Source organism: Heteronotia binoei, chromosome 18 (genome assembly GCF_032191835.1).
Source record: "Heteronotia binoei isolate CCM8104 ecotype False Entrance Well chromosome 18, APGP_CSIRO_Hbin_v1, whole genome shotgun sequence".
In the NCBI taxonomy this organism is placed as follows: Eukaryota; Metazoa; Chordata; class Lepidosauria; order Squamata; family Gekkonidae; genus Heteronotia; species Heteronotia binoei.
This window is the reverse complement of record NC_083240.1, coordinates 5,479,711-5,505,595: the sequence shown is the minus strand read 5'-3', so window position 1 is coordinate 5,505,595 and position 25,885 is coordinate 5,479,711. Positions and strand designations below refer to the sequence as shown.

Here is a 25,885-nt window from a genome sequence, read left to right as displayed (position 1 = left end):
CCCTAGGGGGCTCTGGCTGGCTGTGTGGCTTCCTCAGCCAAAGAAAGACCCCGTTTGGAAGCCCCGCCCCCAGCCAGGGTAGAAGCTCCACCAGGGCTCCGTGCTGGGCATCACCCCACCCAGGTAGTAGCAAGACCCGCCAGCCCTCTCCTGCTCCCAGCTGGGTCAACTGCTCCACCTCCTTCCTCCCAAGACCCTGCTGGTGGTGGTGGTGGTCTCTCCGGAGCACCTGGACCAGGCTGGCAGAAGCTGAGAAAAGGATGCAGGCTGGCTGGGGGTGGAGAGGGGGGGCCAGGAGAACTTCCTCTCCCTCGCCCCAAAGGTTACAACTGGAGGGCACCCAGTGACCCGGATGGGCAGCTGGTTCAGGAGGGACACCAGGAAACACTCCTTGACCTTCAAATATGAGATTCTCTGCCTGATGGCCTCAGGAATGAACTACTTTCAAAGGGGATTCATGGAGAGGAGAGGTCTGTCAATGGCTACCAGCCAGGGTGACGGAGGGGAACCTCCACATTCAGAGGCATTAATCTTTTGAATCCCAGAGCCAGGAGGCAACCTCAGGGGAAGGCCTCGGCCTCTCTGCCCTGTTGGCCTTCCGGAGGAACTGGTTGGCCTCTGTGTGAGACAAGATGCTGGACTAGATGGACCCTCACTGGTTTGATCCAGCAGGGCTCTTTTTACGTTCTTATGAAGGCCTCAACCTCTCTGCCCTGTTGTTGGCCCTCCAGAGGAACTGGTTGGCCTGTGTGTGACAGGATGCTGGACTAGATGGACCCTCACTGGTCTGATCCAGCTGGGCTCTTCTGATGTTCTTATGAAGGCCTCGGCCTCTCTGCCCTGCTGTTGGCCCTCCAGAGGAACTGGTTGGCCACTGTGTGAGACAGGAGGCTGGACTAGATGGACCCTCCCTGGTCTGATCCAGCAGGGCTCTTTTGATGTTCTAACGAAGGCCTCGGCCTCTCTGCCCTGTTGTTGGCCCTCCAGAGGAACTGGTTGTCCTCTGTGTGTGACAGAATACTGGACTAGATGGACCCTCACTGGTCTGATCCAGCTGGGCTCTTTTTACCTTCTTATGAAGGCCTCGGCCTCTCTGCCCTGCGGTTGGCCCTCCAGAGGAACTGGTTGGCCCTTGTCAATTCCAGCTTGGGAAACGCCTGGAAATTGGGGGTTGGGGGGTGAAGCCTGAGAAGGGAGCTCAGGAGTGATGCAACGTCACTGAACCCACCATCCAAAGTTGCCACTGCCTCCAAGCAGGGCTGCTGCTGCAGGTTTGGGTGCCCTAGGCAAGTTGCCCACTAGCACCCCCTCCCCTGAAATTTAAAAAACCATTGTAGGAGAAATGAAGAAACTTTATTTTATTTATTTATTTTATGATTTATATCCCGGCCTTCCCAGCAAGTGGCTCAGGGCGGCTCACAACATAGAATCTCACATAAATAAGATTTAAGCATATAGTCAGTTAAAATAATTAATACATTTAAAACATTTAAAACATTAAGGACAGCAGAAACTTGAAACTATTTACATTTTTAATTTATTTTTATTTTTAATTTTCTTTTTTTTAATGTGAGATTAAGCAATAAAAATTGTGAGAATACTACTTGATCCTTGTAGCTGGAGGTTCCAGGGACAAGACCTTGGGCATGTGAGAAAGATGCTCTGCCACTGAGCTATGGCTCCCATCCCAGGGCTCTCCTTTTAGCTGGAGGTGCCAGAGACAAGACCTTGTGCATGTGAGAAAGATGCTCTGCCACTGAGCTATGGCTCCAACCCCATGGCTCTCCTTTTAGTTGGAGGTGGCGGAGACAAGACCTTGGGCATGTGAGAAAGATGCTCTGCCACTGAGCTATGGCTCCCACCCCATGGCTCTCCTTTTAGTTGGAGGTGCCAGAGACAAAACCTTGGGCATGTGAGAAAGATGCTCTGCCACTGAGCTATGGCTCCAACCCCATGGCTCTCCTTTTAGCTGGAGGTGCCGGAGACAAGACCTTCACATAACCATTTCTACTTGATCCTTCTAGTTGGAGGTTCCAGGGACAAGACCTTGGGCATGCGAGAAAGATGTTCTACCACTGAGCTATGGCTCCCACCCCATGGCTCTGTTAAAGTGGAGTAGGAAGGATGAGTGGCAGCAGACAACTTAAACAGAAACCAATTTTTAGAAATTGTAATTGGCTCTTCTTCAGCTTTTACGATAGGTCAATTTATCCCTGCCGGGCTCCGAGGAGTGCACTGTGCAGGCGCCATCCGCGTTCATGTTTCCAGAGTCTATAACAGACCAGGGGAATGCAAAACAGGCCAGGCAGCATCTGTGCTCCATGGAGCCCGCTTTCCATTGGGGAAGGCAGGCTCCAAGGAGCATGCACTCTGTGCGTGGGGAGACGGGGTACCTGGCGGAGCCCCTAGACCAGGTGGCGCCCTAGACGGCTGCCTACTTGTCCTACTCCCACGCACCGGCCATGCCTCCAAGGGGACCGATCTCTGTGATGTGGAGATCAGTTGTAATTCTGGGGGTTCTCCAGGCCTCACCTGGAGGTTGGCAACGCTAACACAAAAGCAGATGTTGCCGAGACGCTGGCAAGTTCTGTTTCCTTTTTCACGAAGGCCGGGGAGCCTTCAGCTGTGAATTTCAGCCCCCGGAAATGCAGAGCCAGTTTGGTGTAGTGGTTAAGTGTGCGGACTCTTATCTGGGAGAGCCGGGTTTGATTCCCCACTCCTCCACTTGCACCTGCTGGAATGGCCTTGGGGCAGCCACAGCTCTGGCAGAGGTTGTCCTTGAAAGGGCAGCTGCTGGGAGAGCCCTCTCCAGCCCCACCCATCTCACAGGGTGTCTGTTGTGGGGGAGGAAGGGAAAGGAGATTGTGAGCCGCTCTGAGACTCTTCGGAGTGGAGGGCGGGATATAAATCCAATATCATCTTCTTCAGTAACAAAAACATAAAAGCCCCAAGTTGCATTCACGGAAACCCAGAAATTGAATGACCAAGATGGAAAAAACCGTGACTTTGACTGATTCCACCGACATTTCCCACCCGCGCCCTCTAAACCTTGGGGGGCCGCCTGGGGTTTGGCGCACCGTGCGCCTTTACGCACAGCCCGGCGATTGGAGCGCCCAGCGCCCTTCCCGCTCTCCACCCCGGCCTTGCGGCGCCTTTAAAGGGCGGCGCGCCTCGGCCTCTCTCCGCCTGCGGAGCCTGGAGACGATCGGCCCAGGCCGGGTTGAGCTGGGCGGGGCGCTTGTGGATCCTCCCCGCGGTGGGCGGCCCGGACCGAGGCTGGCCGGCGCATCTCGCGGGGGGAAGGCTCACAGCGAGCTCGGCCGCCTGACCAGCCCCAAGCAGCCCTCGCCAGCCAGCCAGCGCCATGGCCCAGTGAGTCTTTCCGCCCGAGCGCCTCCGTGGGGGCAGCGCGTTGCCGAGGGGGTGGGGGGGCAGCCGGGGCCAGAAGAAGTGAGCCCCCCCCGGAAGCTTCAGTGGGGCTTACTCGCGAGCAAGCGCGCGCAGGAGCGCAGCCTTCCGGCAAGGTCCCTTGGCCTGCTAGCTGCTCGTTTGCAAGCCCCGTTGACATCGGCGAGGCTTACTCTCGAGAAGGCACGCCGAAAGGGGAAGCCTCACATCCCGGTCAGGTGCACGCTGCTGCCCCCGTGGCCTTCATTTCCTCCTCTCTCTCCCTCCACTCCTCGAACGGCGGGGGCTGATGATTTCCAGGCTTCAAACTCCTGCATAGAAACACTGCTCTCTTCCTCCCTTTGTAAATCTCTGGCCGCTCGAGGGTGGCGGGAGGGCAGGGGCAGCCCTTCGCAGGTGCTCAGAGGCACTTCCGCTCCCGATTCCCAGGACTGGGCCTTTGTAAGGAAAAGAGGCGCTTGATCTTAAAACTATCCTGTTGCCTCCCCGGTTAAGGCTAGTGGCGCTCTGGGGTTAAGGGGAAGCCACTCTGTAGATGCTCAGAGGTGCTTTTCCGCGGGAATCCTTTGCATTTGGTGGTGGAAAGAGAGCCGGGGTTAGAATGCGAGTCTTGCTGAGAACTCAAACTGCCCTCACTTGGAAGTTCTTCCTGGGAGCTCCTTATGCTTAATTGGTGTGCGGGGGAAATGCACACTGCACATGCTCATGGATGCTCTTTTGCACTGCCGCCTCCTAGACCAGTGGTGATCTTGCCCTTGAAAACATGGCTTGTGACTGCACTGGAATCAGGCCCTGCATGGTTCCGTTTGACCGGTGCCTCTTTCAGATTCTCAAGAGAGAGAGAGAGATGGAGGTACAGGAAGAAGTGGGGGGGAGTACTGGGGGGGCTTCTGGGTTCAGATCTTTCCTCTGCCTCGAACTCATTTGGTGGCCTTGGGCAACTGGTATGAGCATAGTCTCTCTCTCTTTAGTAGAGGCCCAGCAGTCTCCTCTACCTTACAGGGCTGTTGTAGAGATCTTAGGGGGGGGGGAAACATATGCAGTGTTTTGGCCACTTCACAACACTTTATAAATGTTATAAGTGGTGTTATTTATTTTAAACAGCGCCCAATAGAATTCCTGCAGAAATACTCCTGTGAGAGCTCTTGAGTGGCATCAGTAAGCTGATGTTTTGTGGAATGGTCTTGAATTTTAACACACAGGGAAAGTTTTGGTGCAGAAGTATGATAATCGGGATAATTCAGCCACTGTCTTTAAGGGGGGGGGGTGAGTGGTTAGAGAGGGGAGGAAATTGGGCTCCCCCCCATTATCTCAATTTCCCCCACAGGGGATCAGTGTCTTGATTAACTGCTTTTAATTTATTATTGTGGATTGGATGCCAAGTGGCAAAGAAAGAGAAATACCTGAGATGTGCATATTTTTATCCTGCCTTTACTCCAAAGAGGTCACGAGGTAGGTCGGACTGAGATGTCTGGCTGAAAACCACCCAATGAACTTCTTTGACAAAGTGTGAATTTCAGCTGGTATTCTCCTCCGGCCTGATCCAGCCCTCTTAACTACTTTTGCCACCCAGGCAGTCTGTGGATAAAATCTGAGAAGCTTTAACTCTATAAAGTTAAAGATAGTCCCCTGTGCAAGCACCAGCCGTTTCCAGCTCTGGGGTGACGTCGCATCAGGATGTTTTCATGGCAGACTTTTTATGGGGTGGTTTGCCATTGCCTTCCCCAGTCATCTACACTTTCCCCCGCAGCAAGCTGGGGACTCATTTTACCAACCTCGGAAGGATGGAAGGCTGAGTCAACCTTGAGCTGTCTGCTTGAACCCAGCTTCCGCCAGGATCAAACTCAGGTTGTGAGCAGAGAGCTCGGACTGCAGTACTGCAGCTTACCACTCTGCTGCAGGGCTCCTAACTCTATAGGGGCGATGAAACTGCATAAAGTGTATCCATCGCTTTTGACCTGTATTCCTTGTGTGCAGAAAACTAGGTTTTCAGGGAGAAACTTCTGCTAGAATCTTTCTCCCAGCCCTTGCTAGTTTTCCAGCTTCAGGGCTTTTAGAGGAGCGCTCAGTTGCCAAACTTGTCCCTGCTGCTGCAGGCTGAACGGGTGCTATCCAGATTGACCTGTTGCTTGTGCAAACAGAGCCTAAGGAGTTGCAGGTGACTCAGGTGCAAAACGGGAAGCCTTGCCGAAAGCGGAGGGGGTGGGTGCTGTGGGGAGGCAGAGTTGCCACACGCTGGGGCTTTTCTCGGCAGGGTCAAGTTTTGCAACTCGGAATGATGTGAAAGAGCAGAAATGCCACTGCTGGGTGATGTAAGTGGGCCAAGCCCAGGGTTTCATTCTCCCTTTCCAGCTTAGGCATGGCAAGCGCTGTAGGTTTCTTCCCTCTTGTCCTTCCTGAAATGTCTTTCCCCCCCTCTCGGATGAGGAAGTCTCTTGTTGAGACACGGAGAAGGAAACTGAATGTGTCTGTTCCAACTCTGCGTTCTCTGCATCGGTTACCTAATCTCTAAGCTGAACGTGGTGTGTGAGGCATGGGCTAATGGTCCCAGCCAGATGGTGCCTTGCAGACTGACCTTTCCTGTTCTGGGGGTTCTCTGGCATGCTTGCTGGATGGCTGGCACGGCTCATGACACATGAAATCCCGAGTGAGAGAATCCCTCTGCTTCCCTGGCTATTGTGAAGCTCTGTGGCAAGCACGCTTTCCAAGGGACATTTGCAAGATACATCCCACTTCCTCTGAAGTCTTGAGAGACTTGCAAAAGAACTCTTCCCTTGCCAACAGCATCCTCAGATCTTCTTCGTGGTCTCCGTGCAGCACACCGTTGGGATGTGGCGATTCACCATGCCATTCACTCCTTTCAACCATCGATTAGGGGCAAGGCGGTGGCCGTTCTGACGGACAACACAACCGCTATGTCCTATATCAACAGGCAGGGGGGCACAGTCTCTCGAAAACTATGCCTGTTGACATTGAACATATGGGAGGATTGCAGAGCAACGGGCTCCACATTGATGGTGACACACACCTTCCTGGGGCCAGAATGTGTATGCAGACCTCCTCAGTTTCGATTGGTAAACTTGAACGCTGCGGATTTCCGCACCCACGCCTCAGTGCGCATGCCCAGAAGCCCCACTGCGCATGTCCACCAAGGCGGGAGCGGACATCCCACCAGTTCCTTCTGACCGCTGCATGATCTCAAACAAAAGGACTGGCAGCAGTGGGGAAGGAGGGCGGGCAGTGTGACTGCACAGATGACCACTCGAAGATCATTAGTTACATGTAGGCCTCAAGCCTGCAAAAGAGTGAGCGCTGTACCTGAAGGCAAACTTGCTTGTTCTTGGATGTGGCAAGGAATATAATGCCATACTGGCTGGAACGCCATCATCTTGCCCTTCTGGAGAGACCCTGTGGAAAGATTTCTCCACCTTAGGATCTGCCCCTGTTGGGAAAGAAGGAAATCTTCCCAGTTTGGTTAGATTGGCTAGTGATCTTCATGGATCTTTTTTGAACTTCTTTTGTTAGAGGTTCCTGCAAGCCCATATATTTTTATTTACAAAACTTGTATCTCCCCCTTCTGCCTTCGCAAGGGTCACCAAGGCAGCTAATAGTTTAAAGCACACATAAATCACATTCTAAAACCATTATCAACCCCGCTTCTTGAAAACCCACCATTAAAACAATTAAAAACAGAGCTAAACAATTAACAGAGCTAAACATTAAAACAATTAAAAACAGTATTAAAATACACCCAAAACAAGAGTTGAAAGACATGAAACAAAAAAACTTTGGTTAGGAAGGAGGGACCACTGAGGGAATACCATATGAAACCAAAAAAAGTTTTCGCCCATCTGTGGAAACTGGCAACAGAAGGGGACAGGTGAGTCTTGCCCGCAAAGGAGTTCCAGAGTTTTGGTGCCACAACCAAGAAGACGCGTCTTCTGGATTGTTACTTGCCTAATCTCAGAAGGCAGGAGCACCTGAAGAAGGGCCTTCAAAGATGACCACGGTGGTCAGGCAGGTTCCACTTGGCTGTCCTTCAGGTGGGCTGGTAGCAGCAGGTTCATAATGGAAACCAATTGCTGACGCGTTATGCTGCTTCCTTCTCCTTTTTCAGAGCAGACATTGCCTTGATCGGACTGGCTGTCATGGGACAGAACTTGATCCTAAACATGAACGATCATGGCTTCATAGTGAGTAAAATGGCTGGTGGCCCTTGCAGGGTTTTTTGGGGGGTGGGGGGGGGAGGGCAGTTGGTCTTAACTCAAGTATTGTCTAGCACAAAAACTACACACAAGGTGTGTATAAAGCTGAGTATATAAGTATAAAGTATAAAGCTTGAGTGAGTGGTCCTTGTGCTGCAGTATTTACTAATTTGCTTTTTAAAAACCTAGCAAATTCTGCAGTTCAGACCCAACGGTTACATTTTGAGGAGCTGGGCCATGCTACGTATGTTTGCGAGCAAGCCGTTCTTTCGGAGAAATGTACAACGCAGAAATGTGCTGTCCTTAAAATGGGAAACGATATTCTAGGGCTGGAATGAGCCTTGTTTGGAAGGGACTGTTGTTCAGAAGCTGTGCTGCCTCGTCCAAGCGCAGGTCCAGCCTCTCTCTTTCTTCCCCAGGTGTGTGCGTTCAACAGGACAGTTTCCAAAGTGGATGACTTCCTGGCCAAGGAAGCCAAGGGCACGAAAGTGATTGGGGCTCATTCCTTGGAAGAAATGGTCTCCACGCTGAAGAAGCCCCGCCGGATCATCTTGCTGGTGAAGGCTGGAAGCGCTGTGGACGATTTCATCAACAAATTGGTGAGGCTTCTCCCCCTCCCTTCCCTTTTATTCCCTTCCCTCTTCCCTTCCTTTCTCTTCCCTTCCCTCTTCTCTTTCTTTCTCTTCCCTTCCTTTCCTTTCCCTTCCCTTCCCTCTTCCCTTCCCTTCTTTCTCTTCCCTTCCTTTCCCTTCCCTTCCCTCTTCCCTTCTTTCTCTTCCCTTCCTTTCTCTTCCCTTCCCTTCCCTCTTCTCTTCCTTTTTCTTCCCTTCCTTTCTCTTCCCTTCCTTTCTCTTCCCTTCCCTCTTCTCTTTCTTTCTCTTCCCTTCCTTTCCTTTCCCTTCCCTTCCCTCTTCCCTTCCCTTCTTTCTCTTCCCTTCCTTTCCCTTCCTTTCTCTTCCCTTCCTTTCTCTTCCCTTCCCTCTTCTCTTCCTTTCTCTTCCCTTCCTTTTTCTTCCCTTCCTTTCTCTTCCCTTCCCTCTTCTCTTCCTTTCTCTTCCCCCTTCCCTTCCTTCTCCTCCCTTCCCAGCTACCACTGCCTGCTTAGCCTGATGTGGCTCTTGCCATGGGATTTCCATTTTCCTCCTCTCTTTTTTGGAACAGTTTTCAGTGACTTCCTCTTCCTGTTTAGCCCCATCTCCCGGGCAGATTCTCTTGAAATCCACCTCCTTTGTGCTCCAGTCTGTATCTCTCTTGCCCGCAGGTGCCATTGCTGAGTGCTGGAGACATCATTATTGACGGAGGGAATTCCGAGTACAGGGATACCACGGTATGTGTGATGGGCATTTGTGTCCTCCTCGTTCTCCACAGAGCTCACAGCAAGGTGTGGTTTTATTCCTAGCAGTGAGCCTGCACAGCGTAAGTTAGCAGGGAATTGATGATGGTGATATTGATGGTATTGGATTTATATCCCGCCCTCCAGTCTGAATCTCAGAGTCTCAGAGCGGCTCACAATCTCCTTTCCCTTCCTCCCCCACAACAGACACCCTGTGAGATGCGTGGGGCTGAGAGGACTCTCACAGCAGCTGTGCTTTCAAGGACAACCTCTGCCAGAGCTATGGCTGACCCAAGGCCATTCCAGCAGCTGCAAGTGGAGGAGTGGGGAATCAAACCCGGTTCTCCCAAAACACCACACAGAGACTTTAGCGTCTGAATGAGTGTTTGTATCCACGGCTCCTTGTTCCAAGTCTTAACACTTTGTCCTGCCAGTCCCTGGGGAAGAATTTGGTTGCCAGTATTTTGCTCCTTTTTAAGGAGAAGCAAAATAATGGTGATTTTCTTCCTGCCCCCGTAATCACAAAGGTGTAGGTTTTTTTATGGGTTCCCCCGTGTGAAATTTGGTCGGCGGCAACGAAAGACGGGGCCTTCTCCACTGTGTCCCCTTTCCCACCGTGCTGCTGTGGAATAAGTGTTTTGATCAAAACGTTGCTGCTTGTTTTTTTAAATAACATTGTTTCACAAGCTGCCGTATTGGGTGGTTTTAAGCAATTAAAGGAAGTGTGCTAAATTGCTTGTATCTTAACGTTTTAAGGCTTGCTGTTCGCTGCCTTGAGAGGGACCCTGTTCAGGTGGAAAGATGACGTGGAAATGTTTTGAACAAAACAACGAATACTCTATTCTGGTTGCCATATCCAGCTTCTCCTGCAGAGCCGGTTTAACAATTAGGCCAAGCAGGCCCTGGCCTATGGACCCCCACGCCTTTAGGAGCCCCGGGCCAGCTTTTCCCTATGGTTTCCCCCCTGCTTGCAGCCCTCCCAGCCTGCACACACAGCCAGCAACTGAGCTGCTCTTTGCGCGACTTGCCTGGTGCGGCTGTTGCTGGCGTTGTCACCAAATTTTCTCTGCCTCTCCCCCACAGCTTAGTCCAAGGGGTTTTTAAGAAGGTGGCTGCAGCAGGGGCCATGGACAATGGGGCCGGCGTTCAGATTCTGAGACAATTTGCAAGGGGGCCCTAAGGTTTCGGTTGCCTAGGGGCCTCCACGGGGTTTAATCCGGCACTATTCTCCTGGTGCGGAATTCATGTTTCTGATTATCCTGGAAGTGCAGAGTTTCTCTCGCTGCCCAATCTTCCCTTTGGGCTCACGGCCCCTGTCCCTCTTGCCCACACAGAGGCGTTGCAGGGACCTAAAGGAGAAGGGCATCTTGTTCGTGGGGAGCGGGGTCAGTGGTGGAGAAGAAGGTGCCCGGTATGGCCCCTCCCTCATGCCAGGGGGTGCCAAAGAAGCCTGGTGAGTATCTGCTTTCTTTTGGCTTTTCACTCGTTGGGATACCAAAGGTAGCATTTCTGGCATTTTCGTCTTTATAATCTACATTATCTAGAAGAAGATAGAAGATATTGGATTTATATCCCGCCCTCCACTCCGAAGAGTCTCAGAGCGGCTCACAATCTCCTTTCCCTTCCTCCCCCACAACAGACACCCTGTGAGGTAGATGAAGATATTGGATTTATATCCCGCCCTCCACTCCGAAGAGTCTCAGAGCGGCTCACAATCTCCTTTCCCTTCCTCCCCCACAACAGACACCCTGTGAGGTAGATGAAGATATTGGATTTATATCCCGCCCTCCACTCCGAAGAGTCTCAGAGCGGCTCACAATCTCCTTTCCCTTCCTCCCCCACAACAGACACCCTGTGAGGTAGATGAAGATATTGGATTTATATCCCGCCCTCCACTCCGGAGAGTCTCAGAGCGGCTCACAATCTCCTTTACCTTCCTCCCCCACAACAGACACCCTGTGAGGTGGGTGGGGCTGGAGAGGGCTCTCCCAGCAGCTGCCCTTTCAAGGACAACCTCTGCCAGAGCTATGGCTGACCCAAGGCCATGCTAGCAGGTGCAAGTGGAGGAGTGGGGAATCAAACCCGGTTCTCCCAGATAAGAGTCCGCACACTTCACCACTACACCAAACTGGCTCTAATGCAGTTATATTCGAAAGCTCGTGTGGTATACAGTCAGTAACAGTAGTCAGACTTCCCTGAAAGAGAAGCTGTTGGGCCTGGCTTCCCAAAATCTCTGGCGGAGAAGAGGTCTTTCCTAACACTTCCAGGGGCACATAGAACATAAGAGAAGCCATGTTAGATCAGGCCAATGGCCCATCCAGTCCAACACTCTGTGTCACACAGTGGCAAAAAATGTATATACACACACACAGACACACTGTGGCTAATAGCCACTGATGGACCTCTGCTCCATATTTTTATCTAAACCCCTCTTGAAGGTGGCTATCCTTGTGGCCGCCACCACCTCCTGTGGCAGTGAATTCCACATGTTAATCACCCTACTTTGCCTCGTGGGTGGTGGCCCATGGCAGAAAGGCTGTGCCTGGCGGGGGTGAGGGAGCGGCTGGCTGGCTGGCTGGCTGGCTGCCTCTTCCTCCCTCCCTCTTTTGTGGGAGGGCTCAAAGTGAGGGCAGCCTCTTCTCCCTCCCTCCTTTGGAGATGCCAGTTTTGCATGGCAGCCGGGGGTTCTGTTGGTGAGCGATGGCCCCTTCCAGCTGATCTTGTGCCACCAACATTAATACAATACAGTCATGGGTCACCTTTGAAGAAGAAGAATTGCAGATTTATACCCTGCCTTTGTCTCTGAAATCAGAGTCTCGGAGTGGCTTACAATCTCCTTTATCTTCTTCCCCCACAACAAACGCCCTGTGAGGTGGGTGGGGCTGAGAGAGCTCTCCCAGAAGCTACCCTTTCAAGGAGAGCTTTGCAGAGCTATGGCTGACCCAAGGCCATTCCAGCAGCTGCAAGTGGAGGAGTGGGGAATCAAACCCGGTTCTCCCAGATAAGAGCCCGCTCACTTAACCACTATGGCTAACCCAAGGTCATTCCAGCACCTGCAAGTGGAAGAGTGGGGAATCAAACTCAGTTCTCCCAGATAAGAGTCCATTCACTTAACCACTATGGCTAACCCAAGGTCATTCCAGCAGTTGAGGAGTGGAGAATCAAACCCGGTTCTCCCAGATAAGAGTCTGCTCACTTAACCACTATGGCTGCCCCAAGGCCATTCCAGCAGCTGCAAATGGAGGAGTGGGGAATCAAACCCGGTTCTCCCAGATAAGCATCTGCTCACTTAACCACTATGGCTAACCCAAGGTCATTCCAGCAGCTGCAAGTGGAGGAGTGGGGAATCAAACCCGGTTCTCCCAGATAAGAGTCCGCTCACTTAACCACTATGGCTAACCCAAGGTCATTCCAGCAGCTGCAAGTGAAGGAGTGGGGAATCAAACTGATTCTCCCAGATAAGAGTCCACGCACTTAATCACTACACCAAACTGGCTCTCCTCATTTGCTGGACTTTGCAGGTTTCTATTCAGCTTGGTTGGCAGCAACACTGCGTGCGTTATTTTGCATCCCAACATTTATTTCGGGGAGGGACACTAATCACTATTGACTCAGGTGGGTCTTTACTTCCTAGCAAACGTGCAGAAGGTTGTAGCTTTTGTCTCTAAGCCAGTCATTTGGGCTTTTGCCGAAGCCGCTGCAGCTTGCAGCTGTTCTACAGCAGCCATTTCTTTCTTGAATTATAATCTGGAGTGATCTGCACCAATGGCCTGATGTTATCAGGGATTCCTCTGCCGGGTGGATCATTGAACCCACTGCTCTTTCTTTGCAGGCCTCACATCAAGACGATATTTCAGAGCATCGCTGCCAAAGTGGGAACTGGGGAGCCCTGCTGTGATTGGGTATGTCCTGACAACAGCACTCCCGAGAGATGCACCTAGGAAGAAGCATGGGAGGGACGGTGGCTCAGTGGTAGAGCATCTGCTTGGGAAGCAGAAGGCCTCAGGTTCAATCCCCGGCATCTCCAAAAAAGGGTCCAGGCCAATAGGTGTGAAAATCCTCAGCTTGAGACCCTGGAGAGCCGCTGCCAGTCTGAGAAGACAATAGTGGCTTTGATGGACCAAGGGTCTGATTCAGTATAAGGCAGCTTCATATGTTCATATATATATGTTCATGTTGCGATGTCTGGACATGTTTTGGTGGCACTGCTTGTTTGTGTCCCCCCCCCCCCCCCCCCGCCCTTCCCAACACACACACACACAAACACCCCGTTGATTTTTTTGCCTTTATGAAACCTCTGGTGCTGCTTAAAGTTAGCGAAGTGGTTGACTTCTCAGACGAGAGGTCCTCAAGCTGACCTCTGGAGGTAAAAGTCCCCCCCCCCCGCCCCGTTAAAACACCCAGGTGTTTGGGGACATTTACAATGCAGGCCCTGGGCTTGAATGTTGGTTCTTAACTAAGACTGGGATGTGTGTTTTCCATGCCCAAGATCTCCCTGAATGGAGGACTTTCGTTTAGAACTGAGACAAAAGGCTGAATCGGGGATGCATGAAGCCTTATTTGATGCACTCAGAAGGGTGTTGGAGAGCTAAGCTGAGCTTCCATCCACGGGATAGCTCAGACCAACTTTTCTACCATGAGTTGCTGTCAGCCGGCAAATTCCTAGCTGCCCTGTTGCTGTCTTTGTCTTCCTGAGTGCCATGATGGCTGTCCATAAAGGTAAGGTGTCTTCTAAAAGAAGGATTAAGTCAGGGCTTTTTTTGTAGCAGGAACTCCTCTGCATATTAGACCACACCCCCGATGTAGCCAATCCTCCTGGAGCTTACAGTAGGCCCTGTGCTAAGAGCCCTGTCAACTCTTGGAGGATTGGCTACATCAGGGGAACGTGGCCTAATATGCGAAGAAGTTCCTGCTACAAAAAAAGCCGTGGATGCAGTTTCAGGCTTGGCCAAGTAAACCATCAGGGTGTTCTTAGCATGGCTGGACTTGCTGGCTGACAGCAGCTCACAGTACATAAGTCGGTCTGAGCCATCCCACAAAACTGGCAGCCCATGGACTGAATAGGACGTGGGCAGGAATAATGACACATGCGCCATGTTTTCTGTTGGCAGAATTTGGACTCTCCAATTTGGAAGTCTTCAGAAGGGACATTTCCTAGAGTTAGCGCATTACTAGAAGAAGGGCGAAAACAGCTTCTGTCATCTGCCCCTGAGCTCTGAATGGCACCCTGTTTGCTTTGTGTCTGGCAGGTGGGAGATGAGGGTGCTGGGCACTTTGTGAAGATGGTGCACAACGGGATCGAGTATGGAGACATGCAGCTGATCTGTGAGGCTTATCACCTGATGAAGGATGTGTTGGGCATGGACCACGATGAGATGGCCAAGGTGAGCCTGGCTGTGAGCTCATACTTCCGCTCTTGCTAACGAAGGCTGCAGCGATCCAGCTGATCAAAAACCCTTTGGATTGTCAAAAAGATCTCTTCCATTTGATTGGGTGGAATTTTGTTTTGAAATAGTAAAGTGTTTGTAATAACAAATGTTATGCCATCTTAGAAAAGGTATTGCCCCTTCTCTCAAGTGCTATGAGGAATGCCTCTCCTAACGTGGCTAGATTCGAATCCAGGAGCACCTTCGAGACTACCAAGGTTTTCAATGTATAAGTTTTCAAGAGCCAAACCTACCTTTGTCAATATGCGATGAAGAGAGTTCATCAAAAACTCAGAGTGCAAAAATCTTGTCGGTCTCTAAGGTGCCACTGTCCTGCAGTCTAGCTGTCCTACTGAAGACTAGCATGACTGCCCTCCTGTTTGGAGCCCTGGCCAGGAGCTCCAAAGTTCACAGAAAACCCACGGACACAATATGCCAGGTCCAGGTTTGCTTACAAGGAGATGTTAATAAAGCATCAAATTTACAGAAACAGCAGGCTAACTTCAGTTCTCTGGGCCTTGACCATACACAGGGAAGCCAACCAAAACCTGAGATGAGATGTATAGCTAAAACTAAACAACTTATACCCAATTGCTGGCTACAAGTAATGAATATTGCCATCAAAGCTACGTCCTACACGCTGACAGATCTTGCTCCTGGTACACAGTGGCTGAGGAAAACAAGTGAGCTTTTTAGGTACGGTGTGTAAATGAAAACATTATCTTGAGAGCAGCCTGCCAGCCGTCCTCCCAACTCTAAAAAGGCGTCATGGAGGCTGAAACTATCTTCTTCCAATATGCTGCCTCCTTTGAATGTACGTGTTATCTTTAGATTTTCTTCTTTTATAGCTTCTCATTTAATAACAATGCAGATTTAATTGACTCAGCTAAGATTTCTTTGATTGGGTAGTAGGCGTGTTATGATAGAAGACACTTGGGTCTCCCTCCCTAATTGGGACCGGGAGATCAAATCTGGAATATGTTTGAGAGCCTTGCTTGTATTTATCCCCTTGCTTGTATTTATCCTCTGTCTGGTGGTGGTTTAGATCCCCACGGACCCTGGCTTGGTAGATCTAGCCACCCTCCCACTCACTCAGGCTTGCATACAAGGATTCGTATTAGGCCCCGGAGACGGTGAATGTTCGCGAGACCTGATTAACCTGCTCACGAGAAGCGCTTAAAGGCTGAGTGTGTGAATAATGTGCCTCAAGACAGTGTGGGAGTCCACACCTCTTGGTTCTTAGCCTGATGGTGAGAGGTGGCGAGTGACAGAGAGTAATTGGCATGTTGGATTTCAAGATGGAGAAATTCCCAACTGTATCTTGAGTTCCCTCTCTGTGGTTTCTCCGCGAGGTCAGTGCAGGCAGCATCCCCCAAAGACGGCTTGCTTTCGGTTAGTTATCTTCCTTTGCAGTGCTCAGCCACAGGAGCATTCTGGGACATTCTTGGTTTACATAGGTTAATGGCAAGACCCAGCAGGCTTGGCCAGAACTTCATGTGGAATGTGTATGCACCTGGAACTGTCCCAGAATCCTCTGTAGTGTGCAGCAGTTCTGTGGCAAAGGTGGACGGCCTTCTTTTTTGGGGGGGCAGAGGACAGACTGGTTGGTGGAAAGTTTGAAAGCCTTTTGTCATAATTTGCCTTGCTTGAAGTTTGTGACACTAAGAATTAAACCTGGATGTCTTAAAGCTGCACGTTCCACCCTACCTTGCTTTAGGAAGGACTATGAGCTATCCCCATAGAACAGGGCCTTCTCGCCAGTGGCACCGAAATGATGGTGCACTCTTCCCAGGGAAGTTTTCTCTGTCCCTTCCTTGTTGGCCTTCAGACACAAGGCATGGGCAGTGTTGGTTTGGAAGGTGTTCAGTGTTTGAAATATTTCTGGCAGTCTTTCACATGCTTTGGTTTCCTGTTAATGCTTGTCAGTTTTGTAGCACACCTGATATTCTTGGTCACGGGTGGAATTCTATCAGGAGCTCCTTTGCATATTAGGCCACACCCCCTGATGTAGCCAGTCCTCCAAGAGCTTACAAGGCTCTTTTTTGTAAGCTCCAGGAGGATTGGCTACATCAGTGAGGTGTGGCCTAATATGCAGAGGAGCTCCTGCTAGAATTCCACCCTTGTTCTTGGTTATATTTCTATGCTGATGTGATGCTGATCTCTCCCCACATGTTCCCCAGAGAGTGCTGAGATCGGGGTCTCAGAACCTCATTACAATCCCTGGGCCAAAGGAGGCCCGTCTGAAAACAACTAGGGACAGGGCCTTTTCGATTGCAGCCCCCTGTTGGTGGAACCAGCTCCCGGAGGAGGTGAGGGCCCTGCGGAATCTCGGACAGTTCCGCAGGGCCTGTAAGACAATCCTCTTCCGACTGGCATACAACTGACCGATATCTGAATATCCAAATTCATGAACATCTGAACATTGGAATACTTGAAGAACCGACTTTTAGGGAAGATGTAGCATGGTATATTGATAAATGTTTTTATGCATTTTATTGTATTAATTATTAATGTATTTTAAGTTGATTTATTATTAGAGTTTTATGTTGTAAGCCGCCCTGAGCCCGCTTCGGTGGGGTGGGGCGGGATATAAATCGAATGAAATAAATAAATACAATTTTTGAACTGACACGGAGAGTTCTTGTGCTTGGCTAGATCCGTTCTTATGAAAGGCTTTGCTTTGCTGATTTCTTTCTTTCTTGCCCTCAGGTGTTTGAGGACTGGAATAAGACAGAATTGGACTCCTTCCTCATCGAAATCACTGCCAACATCTTGAAGTACCGCGATGCTGATGGCAAACACCTGCTTCCCAAAATCAGGGACAGTGCCGGCCAGAAGGGCACCGGGAAATGGACTGCCATCTCTGCCTTGGAGTATGGCGTCCCCGTCACGTTGATCGGTAAATCGTTGAGCTGTACATTTCCCCTGAAATGCTGTGATGAGGGGGACGTAAAGCATAGGGATGCTGAGATCAGTCTTTAAATGAGCCATTTAGACAAGTTGGAACAGGTCCAGAGGAGGGTGACGAAGATGGTGAGGGGTCTGGAGACCAAGTCCTGTGAAGAAAGGTTGAAGGAGCTGGGCATGTTTAGCCTGGAGAGATATGATCACCATCTTCAAATACTTGAAGGGCTGTCATATAGAGCAGGGGTGGCCAACAGTAGCTCTCCAGATGTTTTTTGCCTGCAACTCCCATCAGCCCCAGCCATTGGCCATGCTGGCTGGGGCTGATGGGAGTTGTAGGCAAAAAAACATCTGGAGAGCTACCGTTGGCCACCCCTGATATAGAGGATGGTGCAGAATCGTTTTCTGTGGCCCCGGAAGGTTGGACCAGAACCAACGGGTTGAAATTAAATCAGAAGAGTTCCCGGCTCAACATTAAGAAGGATTTCCTGACGACAGTTAAGAGCGGTTCCTCAGGGGAACAAGCTTCCTCGGGAGGTGGTGGGCTCTCCTTCCTTGGAGGTTTTTAAACAGAGGTTAGATGGCCATCTTCTGACAGCAGTGCTGATCCTGTGAACGTAGGGGGAGGTATTTGTGAATTTCCTGCATTTTGCAGGGGAGGGTGGACTAGATGACCCTGGGGGGTACCTTCTAACTCTATAATTCTGTGATTCATTTGATGTGATTGCTTTGTGTGTTTGAGTTTGCCATGTGAGCAGAGAATCTCCAGATTTCAGACACGCTCTTAACCAAGTCGTCTCTCTGTGTGCAAAGCTTATGTTCTGCTGAGCTTCGAGCTCTTCCTTACCTGCCTGGACAAAGCAAATCCCCGTGCTTTGTTGTGTATATTGGCTCCCTTTCTAGTATCCAGGCTCTTTCAAATAGGGTTTAGGTGTGGCCCTTAAGACTGCACCTTGCTGGGAAGGGCACACCTGCGTGGTGGTTCGAGTAGTCGGCAACCTGGAGGAAAGAAACGTCCTGTTCCTTTTTAACAGAACACTTAATGTGTCTCTGTACGGGCAGGTGAAGTTTTGCACAGCATGGAGTTAAATACTTCCCCACTATTACATAGAGAGGACATATTTTTCCTCCAGGTTGTTGGCAACGGCAGTCCTTGGTGTAGTGGTTAAGTGCACAGACTCTTACCTGGGACAACTGGGTTTGATTCCTCACTTCCCCATTTGCAGCTGCTGGAATGGCCTTGGGTCAGCCATAGCTATTGCAGGAGTTGTCCTTGAAAGGGCAGCTGCTGTGAGAGCCCTCTCAGCCCCACCCACCTCACAGGGTGTCTGTTGTGGGGGGAGAAGATGTAGGAGATTGTAAGCCGCTCTGAGTCTCTGATTTAGAGAGAAGGGCAGGGCATAAATCTGCAGTCGTCTTCTTATGCAAATCCTCTTGCTTGGTCAGCTGACATGAGCCTGGTTCTTCTTCCCTCCTCCTCCTCTTTGTGTCAGCATGACTTGCAGACTTCAGCCTTAAAACAGCGGAGTCATTCCCTCCCTCTCTCCGGAAGACTGTGGGTTGGGCAATTGTGTGGATGTTGGGGGAGCACCAAAGCAGCCTGTCACAATGAAGTGCGTAGAAAGAAGTATGAGTCACTTGCAGAAATCTAGAGAGAGTGTTTACTCTTCCTTGTAATCAGTCAATCTTTTTTTTTTTCAAAGGCCATTATAACAATTCCAAGCAATTAATATGTACAGGCAAGCAGCAAAAAGAAATAAGATTCGCCCTCAAAGTTAAAAATGGACCATTTTCTAAGTAAATAAGCCTCGTGCCGTTCATCTATAATGCATCTTGCAAAAGCCCCAACTCTGTGCAGCCCCCCAAAATCTTGTTGCTCCTGTAAATCTTCATCTGCTGACACCGGTCATCTTGGAGAAGAAGATATTGGATTTATATCCCAGCCTATACTCTGAATCTTAGAGTCTCAGAGCGGTCACACATCTCCTTTATCTTCCTCCCCCACAACAGACACCCTGTGAGGTGGGTGGGGCTGAGAGGGCTCTCACAGCAGCTGCCCTTTCAAGGACAACCTCTGCCAGAGCTATGGCTGACCCGAGGCCATTCCAGCAGCTGCAAGTGGAGGAATGGGGAATCAAACACGGTTCTCCCAGATAAGAGTCCGCTTACTTAACCACTATGGCTACCCCAAGGCCATTCCAGCAGCTGCAGGTGGAGGAGTGGGGAATCAAACCCGGTTCTCCCAGATTAGAGTCTGCATACTTAACCACTACACCAAATTGGAGCTGTATACTTCATTCCCTCCCCCCCCCCACCGGTTATATGGCAATGTGGGTTATTTTGCAAAGCTGCCGGTACTATTCAAGTGGTAACATAGCTGTTGTTGCCACTCCTGTGACTTTACATTTTGTGTTTTAAATTTTTTGTTTTAAATTTTGAGCAGTTTTTGGAGCAAAACAAACATTTTGTGACCTTGGGATTTCCTTTGTGCAAAGGGGAAGCCGTCTTTGCTCGATGTCTGTCTTCGCTCAAGGATGAAAGGGAGAAAGCCAGCAAGTTGCTGAACGGACCCAAAGTCACTCAGTTCAGCGGTAATAAAGCAGCTTTTCTGGAGGACATCCGCAAAGTGAGTAAGACCTCCCTCTCGGCTGTCGATCCTCTTGGGTGTGCTTTTGAACTGCTTTGATCGATGTTCTTCAGTGGGCATTTTATTAAGAGGTTTTGTGCTCCTCTCTTTTTATGCAATTGTATGTTGTTTTTGTGCTTGCTATGTTCTTGTCTTGAAGACCACTGGCAGAGTGTGAAGGCAAGAGAGCTCTCTTGTCTCCTGCAGTTGGGTGGTTTCCTTGGCAGGAAGGTGAGGCATCCAATAGCTAGAGCTATCAAAAGGGCATAAAGGCCGAGGCCTTCATTAGGACATCAGAAGAGCCCTGCTGGATCAGACCAGTGGTCCATCTAGTCCAGTATCCTGTCTCATACAGTGGCCAACCAGTTCCAATGGACAGCTGTCAACAGGACATGGAGGCTGAGGCCTTCTCCTGATGTTGCCACCTGGCTCTGGGATTCAGAAGCTTAGTGCCTCTGAACGTGGAAGTTCCCCTCAGTCACCATAGCTAGTGGCCTCTGATAGACCTCTTCTCCATAAATCTGTCTTAATACCCTTTTTAAGCTGTCTATGCCTGTGGCCATTACTACATCCTCTGGCACCAAATTCCACGTTTTAATCACTCTCTGCATAAAGAAGTATTTCCTTTCCTCATTGCTGAATCTACTACTTCTTAGCTTCATTGGGTGCCCTCTGTTGGGGACGGTGGATTGTTTTTGCCAGCCAGATGCTTGGCTTTGCCGTTCCCTGGAAATGCCGTAGGTGAGCTCCCTTTCTCATCTCAACCTCTGACTTCCTTCCTAGGCCCTCTATGCTTCGAAAATCATTTCCTACACACAGGGCTTCATGTTGCTGAGGCAAGCGGCCATAGAGTTTGGCTGGACGCTCAATTACGGCGCCATCGCCCTCATGTGGCGGGGAGGCTGCATCATCCGAAGGTGAGTGCAGAGTGAGAATCCTGTTAGGGGCACGGTCATTTAGTGGAGGGAAACAGTCCTCTCTGAACTTGGAGCTTGGCTGCTGCGTGTGCAGAACTGAAGGAAGAACACCATAAATGGGACAATGTGAAGATTTTGGCTCCCAGAGAAAATTCTTCCTTTTTTGAAAAGCAAGTCTTTGACTCTTGAGGGTGGAAAATGCCCTCAAGTAGCAGTGGGGTTGCCAATCCCCAGGTGGGGGCAGGGGATCCCCTGGTTTGGAGGCCCTCTGCCCACTTTAGGGTTATCAGAAAGTGGGGGGATGGGAGGGAAATGTCTGCCAGGCACTCCATTATACCCTATGGAGACCAATTCCCATAGGGTGTCATGGAGAATCGATCCATGGGTATCTGGGGCTCTGGGGAGGCACCAGTTTTTAGCATAACATCTGGTACCCCCTCCCCCCAGTTTCAAAAAGATTGGACTGGGAGTCCAATACTATGAGCCCCAAAAGAAGGTGCCCCTATTCTTCAGAGAGAGCCAGTTTGGTGTAGTGGTTAAGTGTGCGGACTCTTATCTGGGAGAACCGGGTTTGATTCCCCACTCCTCCACTTGCACCTGCTGGCATGGCCTTGGGTCAGCCATAGCTCTGGCAGAGGTTGTCCTTGAAAGGGCAGCTGCTGTGAGAGCCCTCTCCAGCCCCACCCACCTCACAGGGTGTCTGTTGTAGCGGAGGAAGGTAAAGGAGATTGTGAGCCGCTCTGAGACTCTTCGGAGTGGAGGGCGGGATATAAATCCAATTTCTTCTTCTTCATTACTCCAACTGGAGGGAAGACACTTAAAAGTTGTGTGGCCCCTTTAAATGTGTTGGCCAGAACTCCCTTTGGAGTTCAGTCATGTTTGTCCTTCTCCTGGCTCCACCCCCAAAGTCCCCAGATGAGTCTGACTTGGCAACCCTAAGTTGCAACCAACATTCAGAGGTGGCTTGCCATTGCCTGCCTCTGCGTAGAGATCCTGGACTTTCTTGATGGTCTCCCATCCAAATACTAACCAGGACTGACCCAGCTTAGTTTCTGAGATTTGATGGGATCAGGCTAGCCTGGGCCATACAGGTCAGGGCCTCTGGCTCATAGCTGTGCAAATGTGCTTGAATGTTGATTGGAGAATGCCCACTGAAGTCTCTCGGTTCCACAGTGGCATTTCTCGCAGGTGGGATGAGGGATCAGTGAAGTGCATAACTTTGTATGCTCAACAAAATCAGAGTAAAACCGTAATTCCATTTTAGTGCAGCCCCGGCTGTAGCCACAGAAAATTCCAGGTCCCTGCTTAATTGAGTAGCTGTGTATTTTCCATGGTGGCATGTAGGAATCTAGGAGGTAGCCTGATAACTTGGTATAATCATGCAAGTTTTAACTGGTTGTTCAGTTATATCCTGCATGAAGTGTGCATATGGTTAGACTAGTAGCTCCGTGCTTGATTCACAAACCCTCTGGTTCTGGATCATCTGCTCTGCTGTTTATTAGACATGCTACTTTGTTTGTGTTCTGTACAGTGTTTTCCTGGGGAAGATCAAGGAAGCTTTTGACCGCAATCCTGACCTCCAAAATCTACTGCTGGACAACTTTTTCAAGACAGCTGTGGAGAACTCGCAGGTGCGTTTCCCATGGAAGATGGACAAGGATGGAAGTAGATAACAGCAGTCTGAAAGTTGCTTCAGATACATGCAGGAAGAGTCTGTGCAGTTCAGAATTCTGCATCATTACAGTATCAGCTTTAAGTGTTGAGTCTGTGGACATTATTGCTCCAATTATGTGCTTGAAAATGCTTTAGACAGTGACTGGTGAGATCTCTTAGCTGGATTAGCAGTGATCAAGAGCAGCAGTCCCCAGCATTTTTCAGCCTGGAATTCAACTTTGGAATTCTGATACAGGGTGGTGTGTGCAGGCACAAAATGGCTGCCCCAGGAGGCGGAGCCAGCCACAAAATGGCTGCTGTAGTAAGCAGAGTCACATGCACAGAGGAGAAGAGGGATAATTTAAAAAAATACATTGGGAAGAAAACAATATCAGCACTATGGTGGGAGGTAGTGCTGCCGAAAAATCATTATTTCAATCTTTTTAGCCAATTGGATCTCAGCTAGCCATTCAGAAGCTGTGCTGGAGCCAGTGCCTCAGCTGGCCCATCCACTTTTTAAAAAACACTTGGTGAGCACCCACGAGCACCACATTGGCGATCCCGGATCAAGAGGGGTGTGACTTTGATGATTTATGCAAAGTGTAATTATTCAAAAGCAGAATTTGGTCTTCTGTTGCAAAGATTCGTCTGCTGGATCCTAGAGTCTACAGTTCTCCCCCCATCCCTTGGTTGTCAGACTCATTTGTAGAATGTTTGTAGGTCTGACTTTAACATGTTCTTCTTCTTTGTCTCTCCCTAAGGAATCATGGCGACGCGCCATCTGCACAGGTGTCCAGGTTGGCATCCCCATGCCATGTTTCACCACTGCACTCTCATTCTATGACGGGTACAGGCACGGTACTCTGCCAGCTAACCTGATTCAGGTAAGCAAGGTTGACAGCATCTAATGGACAGAAGCTGTTCTGAAACAGATGGACCTACTTGAAAACGCATGAATGAATGTATGAATCTGCCATTTACTGAGTTACACCACGGTCCATCATCTCACTGTTGTCTCCTCTGTTTGCCAATGGCTTTGCAAGGTCTGAGAGGTCTTTTCCAGTTCGTTGACTCAAGAACCCTTAAGTAGGGAGGTCGGGGTCGAACCTTGGAACTTCTGCATGCCAAGCTCATACTGCTCTGTCCCTGAGCGGTATTATTTGTGAATTTCCGGCATTGTGCAGGGGGTTGGACAAGAAGACCCTGGAGGTCCCTTACAACTCTCTGATTCTAGGAACTACAACTACTTCAGTTGTTATGCCAATAAAGGTGTGATATTGATATTGAACTACTTCAGTTGAAACACCATACTTCAGTTGAAACAGTTTTAAAAATAATTTACTCAACAACATCTATGCTGTTATGCCAATCAGCAAGGGAGAGAACATATATTACCGCAACGTTTGAAACATTCGTCTCACAGCACAGATATTTAGCCACCGTTATGAGTGGACAATAGGAAGAGAGTCTGACCACCGTCAGATTGCCCCTCATGATTTTGAAGAAGAGAATCTAAGTAAATGGCATGAATATCACAGTAAAATGTACGGTGCAGGAGAACATGTTCAGTACTTTCTATATCCCTTGAACCACAAACACAAAACTTGTTGGAATATGGAATTTTCTTTAGAGCCAGTTTGGTGTAGTGGTTAAGTGTGTGGACTCTTATCTAGGAGAACCGGGTTTGATTCCCCACTCCTCCACTTGCACCTGCTGGAATGACCTTGGGTCAGCCATAGTTCTGGCAGAGGTTGTCCTTGAAAGGGCAGCTGCTGTGAGAGCCCTCTCAGCCCCACCCACCTCACAGGGTGTCTGTTGTGGGGGAGGAAGGTAAAGGAGATTGTGAGCCGCTCTGAGACTCTGTCCTTGAAAGGGCAGCTGCTGTGAGAGCCCTCTCCAGCCCCACCCACCTCTCAGGGTGTCTGTTGTGGGGGAGGAAGGGAAAGGAGATTGTGAGCCGCTCTGAGACTCTTCGGAGTGGAGGGCGGGATATAAATCCAATATCATCATCTTCTTCTTCTTTAAAATAATTTAATAATTTGAGCAGGATTTCATACAGATTTTGTTTAACTAGTCTGGTGGTTTATCTGGTGGCCTGTTGAACCAATTTCATGGTATTTTGCTAGCTTTGATTTTTAAAGCATTTTTCTCTACGCGATCTCTTTCAGGCTCAGCGAGATTATTTTGGTGCCCACACCTATGAACTGCTGTCACAACCGGGCAAGTTCATCCACACCAACTGGACAGGACATGGCGGCACTGTGTCCTCTTCATCGTACAACGCCTAGCAGGACATATTGAAGCAAAGAATACCGTAGACTCGAGACATTCCTTTTGTTAGCTATTCGGTTCCTATGGCGCTTTTCCCAACAGCACAGTTGTGAACTTTTGTTAAAAATAAAGTCATGTTGCGTCTTGTAAAGAAGCCAAAATAAAAAATTCCTTCGACAGATTATATTCTGCACTCTTGGCATATTTGGTGAGCTTGGCTTTATATATAACAGAGAGATTCTGCTCCCCATATTTTTATTTTATCCTTCCTCCAAGAACGGTGGATGTGATTCTTCCTTTCTCTTCTCACAACCGCCTCTGAGGTAATTTTAGCTGCAGTAAAGTGATTGGCCCCACGAAGGCCCTAGACTGTCTGGCACCCTTGCGCCCCTCCCCCCTGCATGGATAACATCACCAAGCCCTCAGAAGGCCGTCACTGTAGGCAGTTGCCTGGTTTGTCTAGTGGCAGAGCTGGCCCAGGCCCCAGAGAGCCAATTTGGTGTAGTGGTTAAGTGTGTGGAATCTTAATCTGGGAGAACCAGGTTTGATTCTCCACTCCTCCACTTACAGCTGCTGGAATGGCCTTGGGGCAGCCATAGCTCTCTAATCTGGGAGAACCGGGTTTGATTCTCCACTCCTCCACTTACAGCTGCTGGAATGGCCTTGGGGCAGCCATAGCTCTCGCAGGAGTTGTCCTTAAAAGGGCAGCTTCTGGGAGAGCCCTCTCAGCCCCACTCACCTCACAGGGTGTCTGCTGTGGGGGGAGAAGATAAAGGAGATTGTAAGCCGCTCTGAGTCTCTGATTCAGAGAGAAGGGCGGGGTATAAATCTGCAGTCTTCTTCTCATAGAAAAGTAAGGATTCTGACTCTCTGTTGACTATCCACCAAATCCTTCACAAAGGTGAGAATTGGATCCATTTTTTCAGTCAAGGCTGGACAGGATGGGGCCTGTTTACTGTAATGTTTCTTGCTGGAGATGTACCAGACCGATAAGTAGCCTTTTTGTGATGGTGACACAAAATGTATGCAAATTAAAGAAGGTGGATCCAGACAGAATAGCCTGCATTTAATTGGAATAGAGCTCAAGGTCATTAACAATATGACCCACCAAACAAAACATAAGGTTAACCTATTAAGTTTCA

At 49.7% G+C, this 25,885-nt stretch overlaps 1 protein-coding gene across 1 annotated transcript; it reads left to right on the top strand.

Annotated features, from left to right (window-relative positions):
* Window positions 1-3,173: 3,173 nt before the first annotated feature.
* PGD (phosphogluconate dehydrogenase) lies at window positions 3,174-24,927 on the top strand. The gene is made up of 13 exons (XM_060258934.1): window positions 3,174-3,372; window positions 7,526-7,601; window positions 8,033-8,212; window positions 8,875-8,940; window positions 10,281-10,399; window positions 12,779-12,848; window positions 14,196-14,330; window positions 17,082-17,271; window positions 19,772-19,902; window positions 20,686-20,819; window positions 22,351-22,450; window positions 23,234-23,356; window positions 24,641-24,927. The coding sequence occupies exons 1-13, from the start codon at window positions 3,365-3,367 to the stop codon at window positions 24,758-24,760; spliced, it is 1,452 nt and encodes a 483-aa protein (XP_060114917.1). The 5' UTR covers window positions 3,174-3,364; the 3' UTR covers window positions 24,761-24,927.
* The last annotated feature ends 958 nt before the right edge of the window (window positions 24,928-25,885 follow it).

What these genes read in the sequence shown, in the direction of transcription:
- PGD (XM_060258934.1), top strand. An exon ending in ACGATTTCATCAACAAATTG is followed by an intron (nt 8,213 to 8,874) that starts GTGAGGCTTCTC and finishes TCTTGCCCGCAG; the next exon opens with GTGCCATTGCTGAGTGCTGG. An exon ending in CCGAGTACAGGGATACCACG is followed by an intron (nt 8,941 to 10,280) that starts GTATGTGTGATG and finishes TTGCCCACACAG; the next exon opens with AGGCGTTGCAGGGACCTAAA.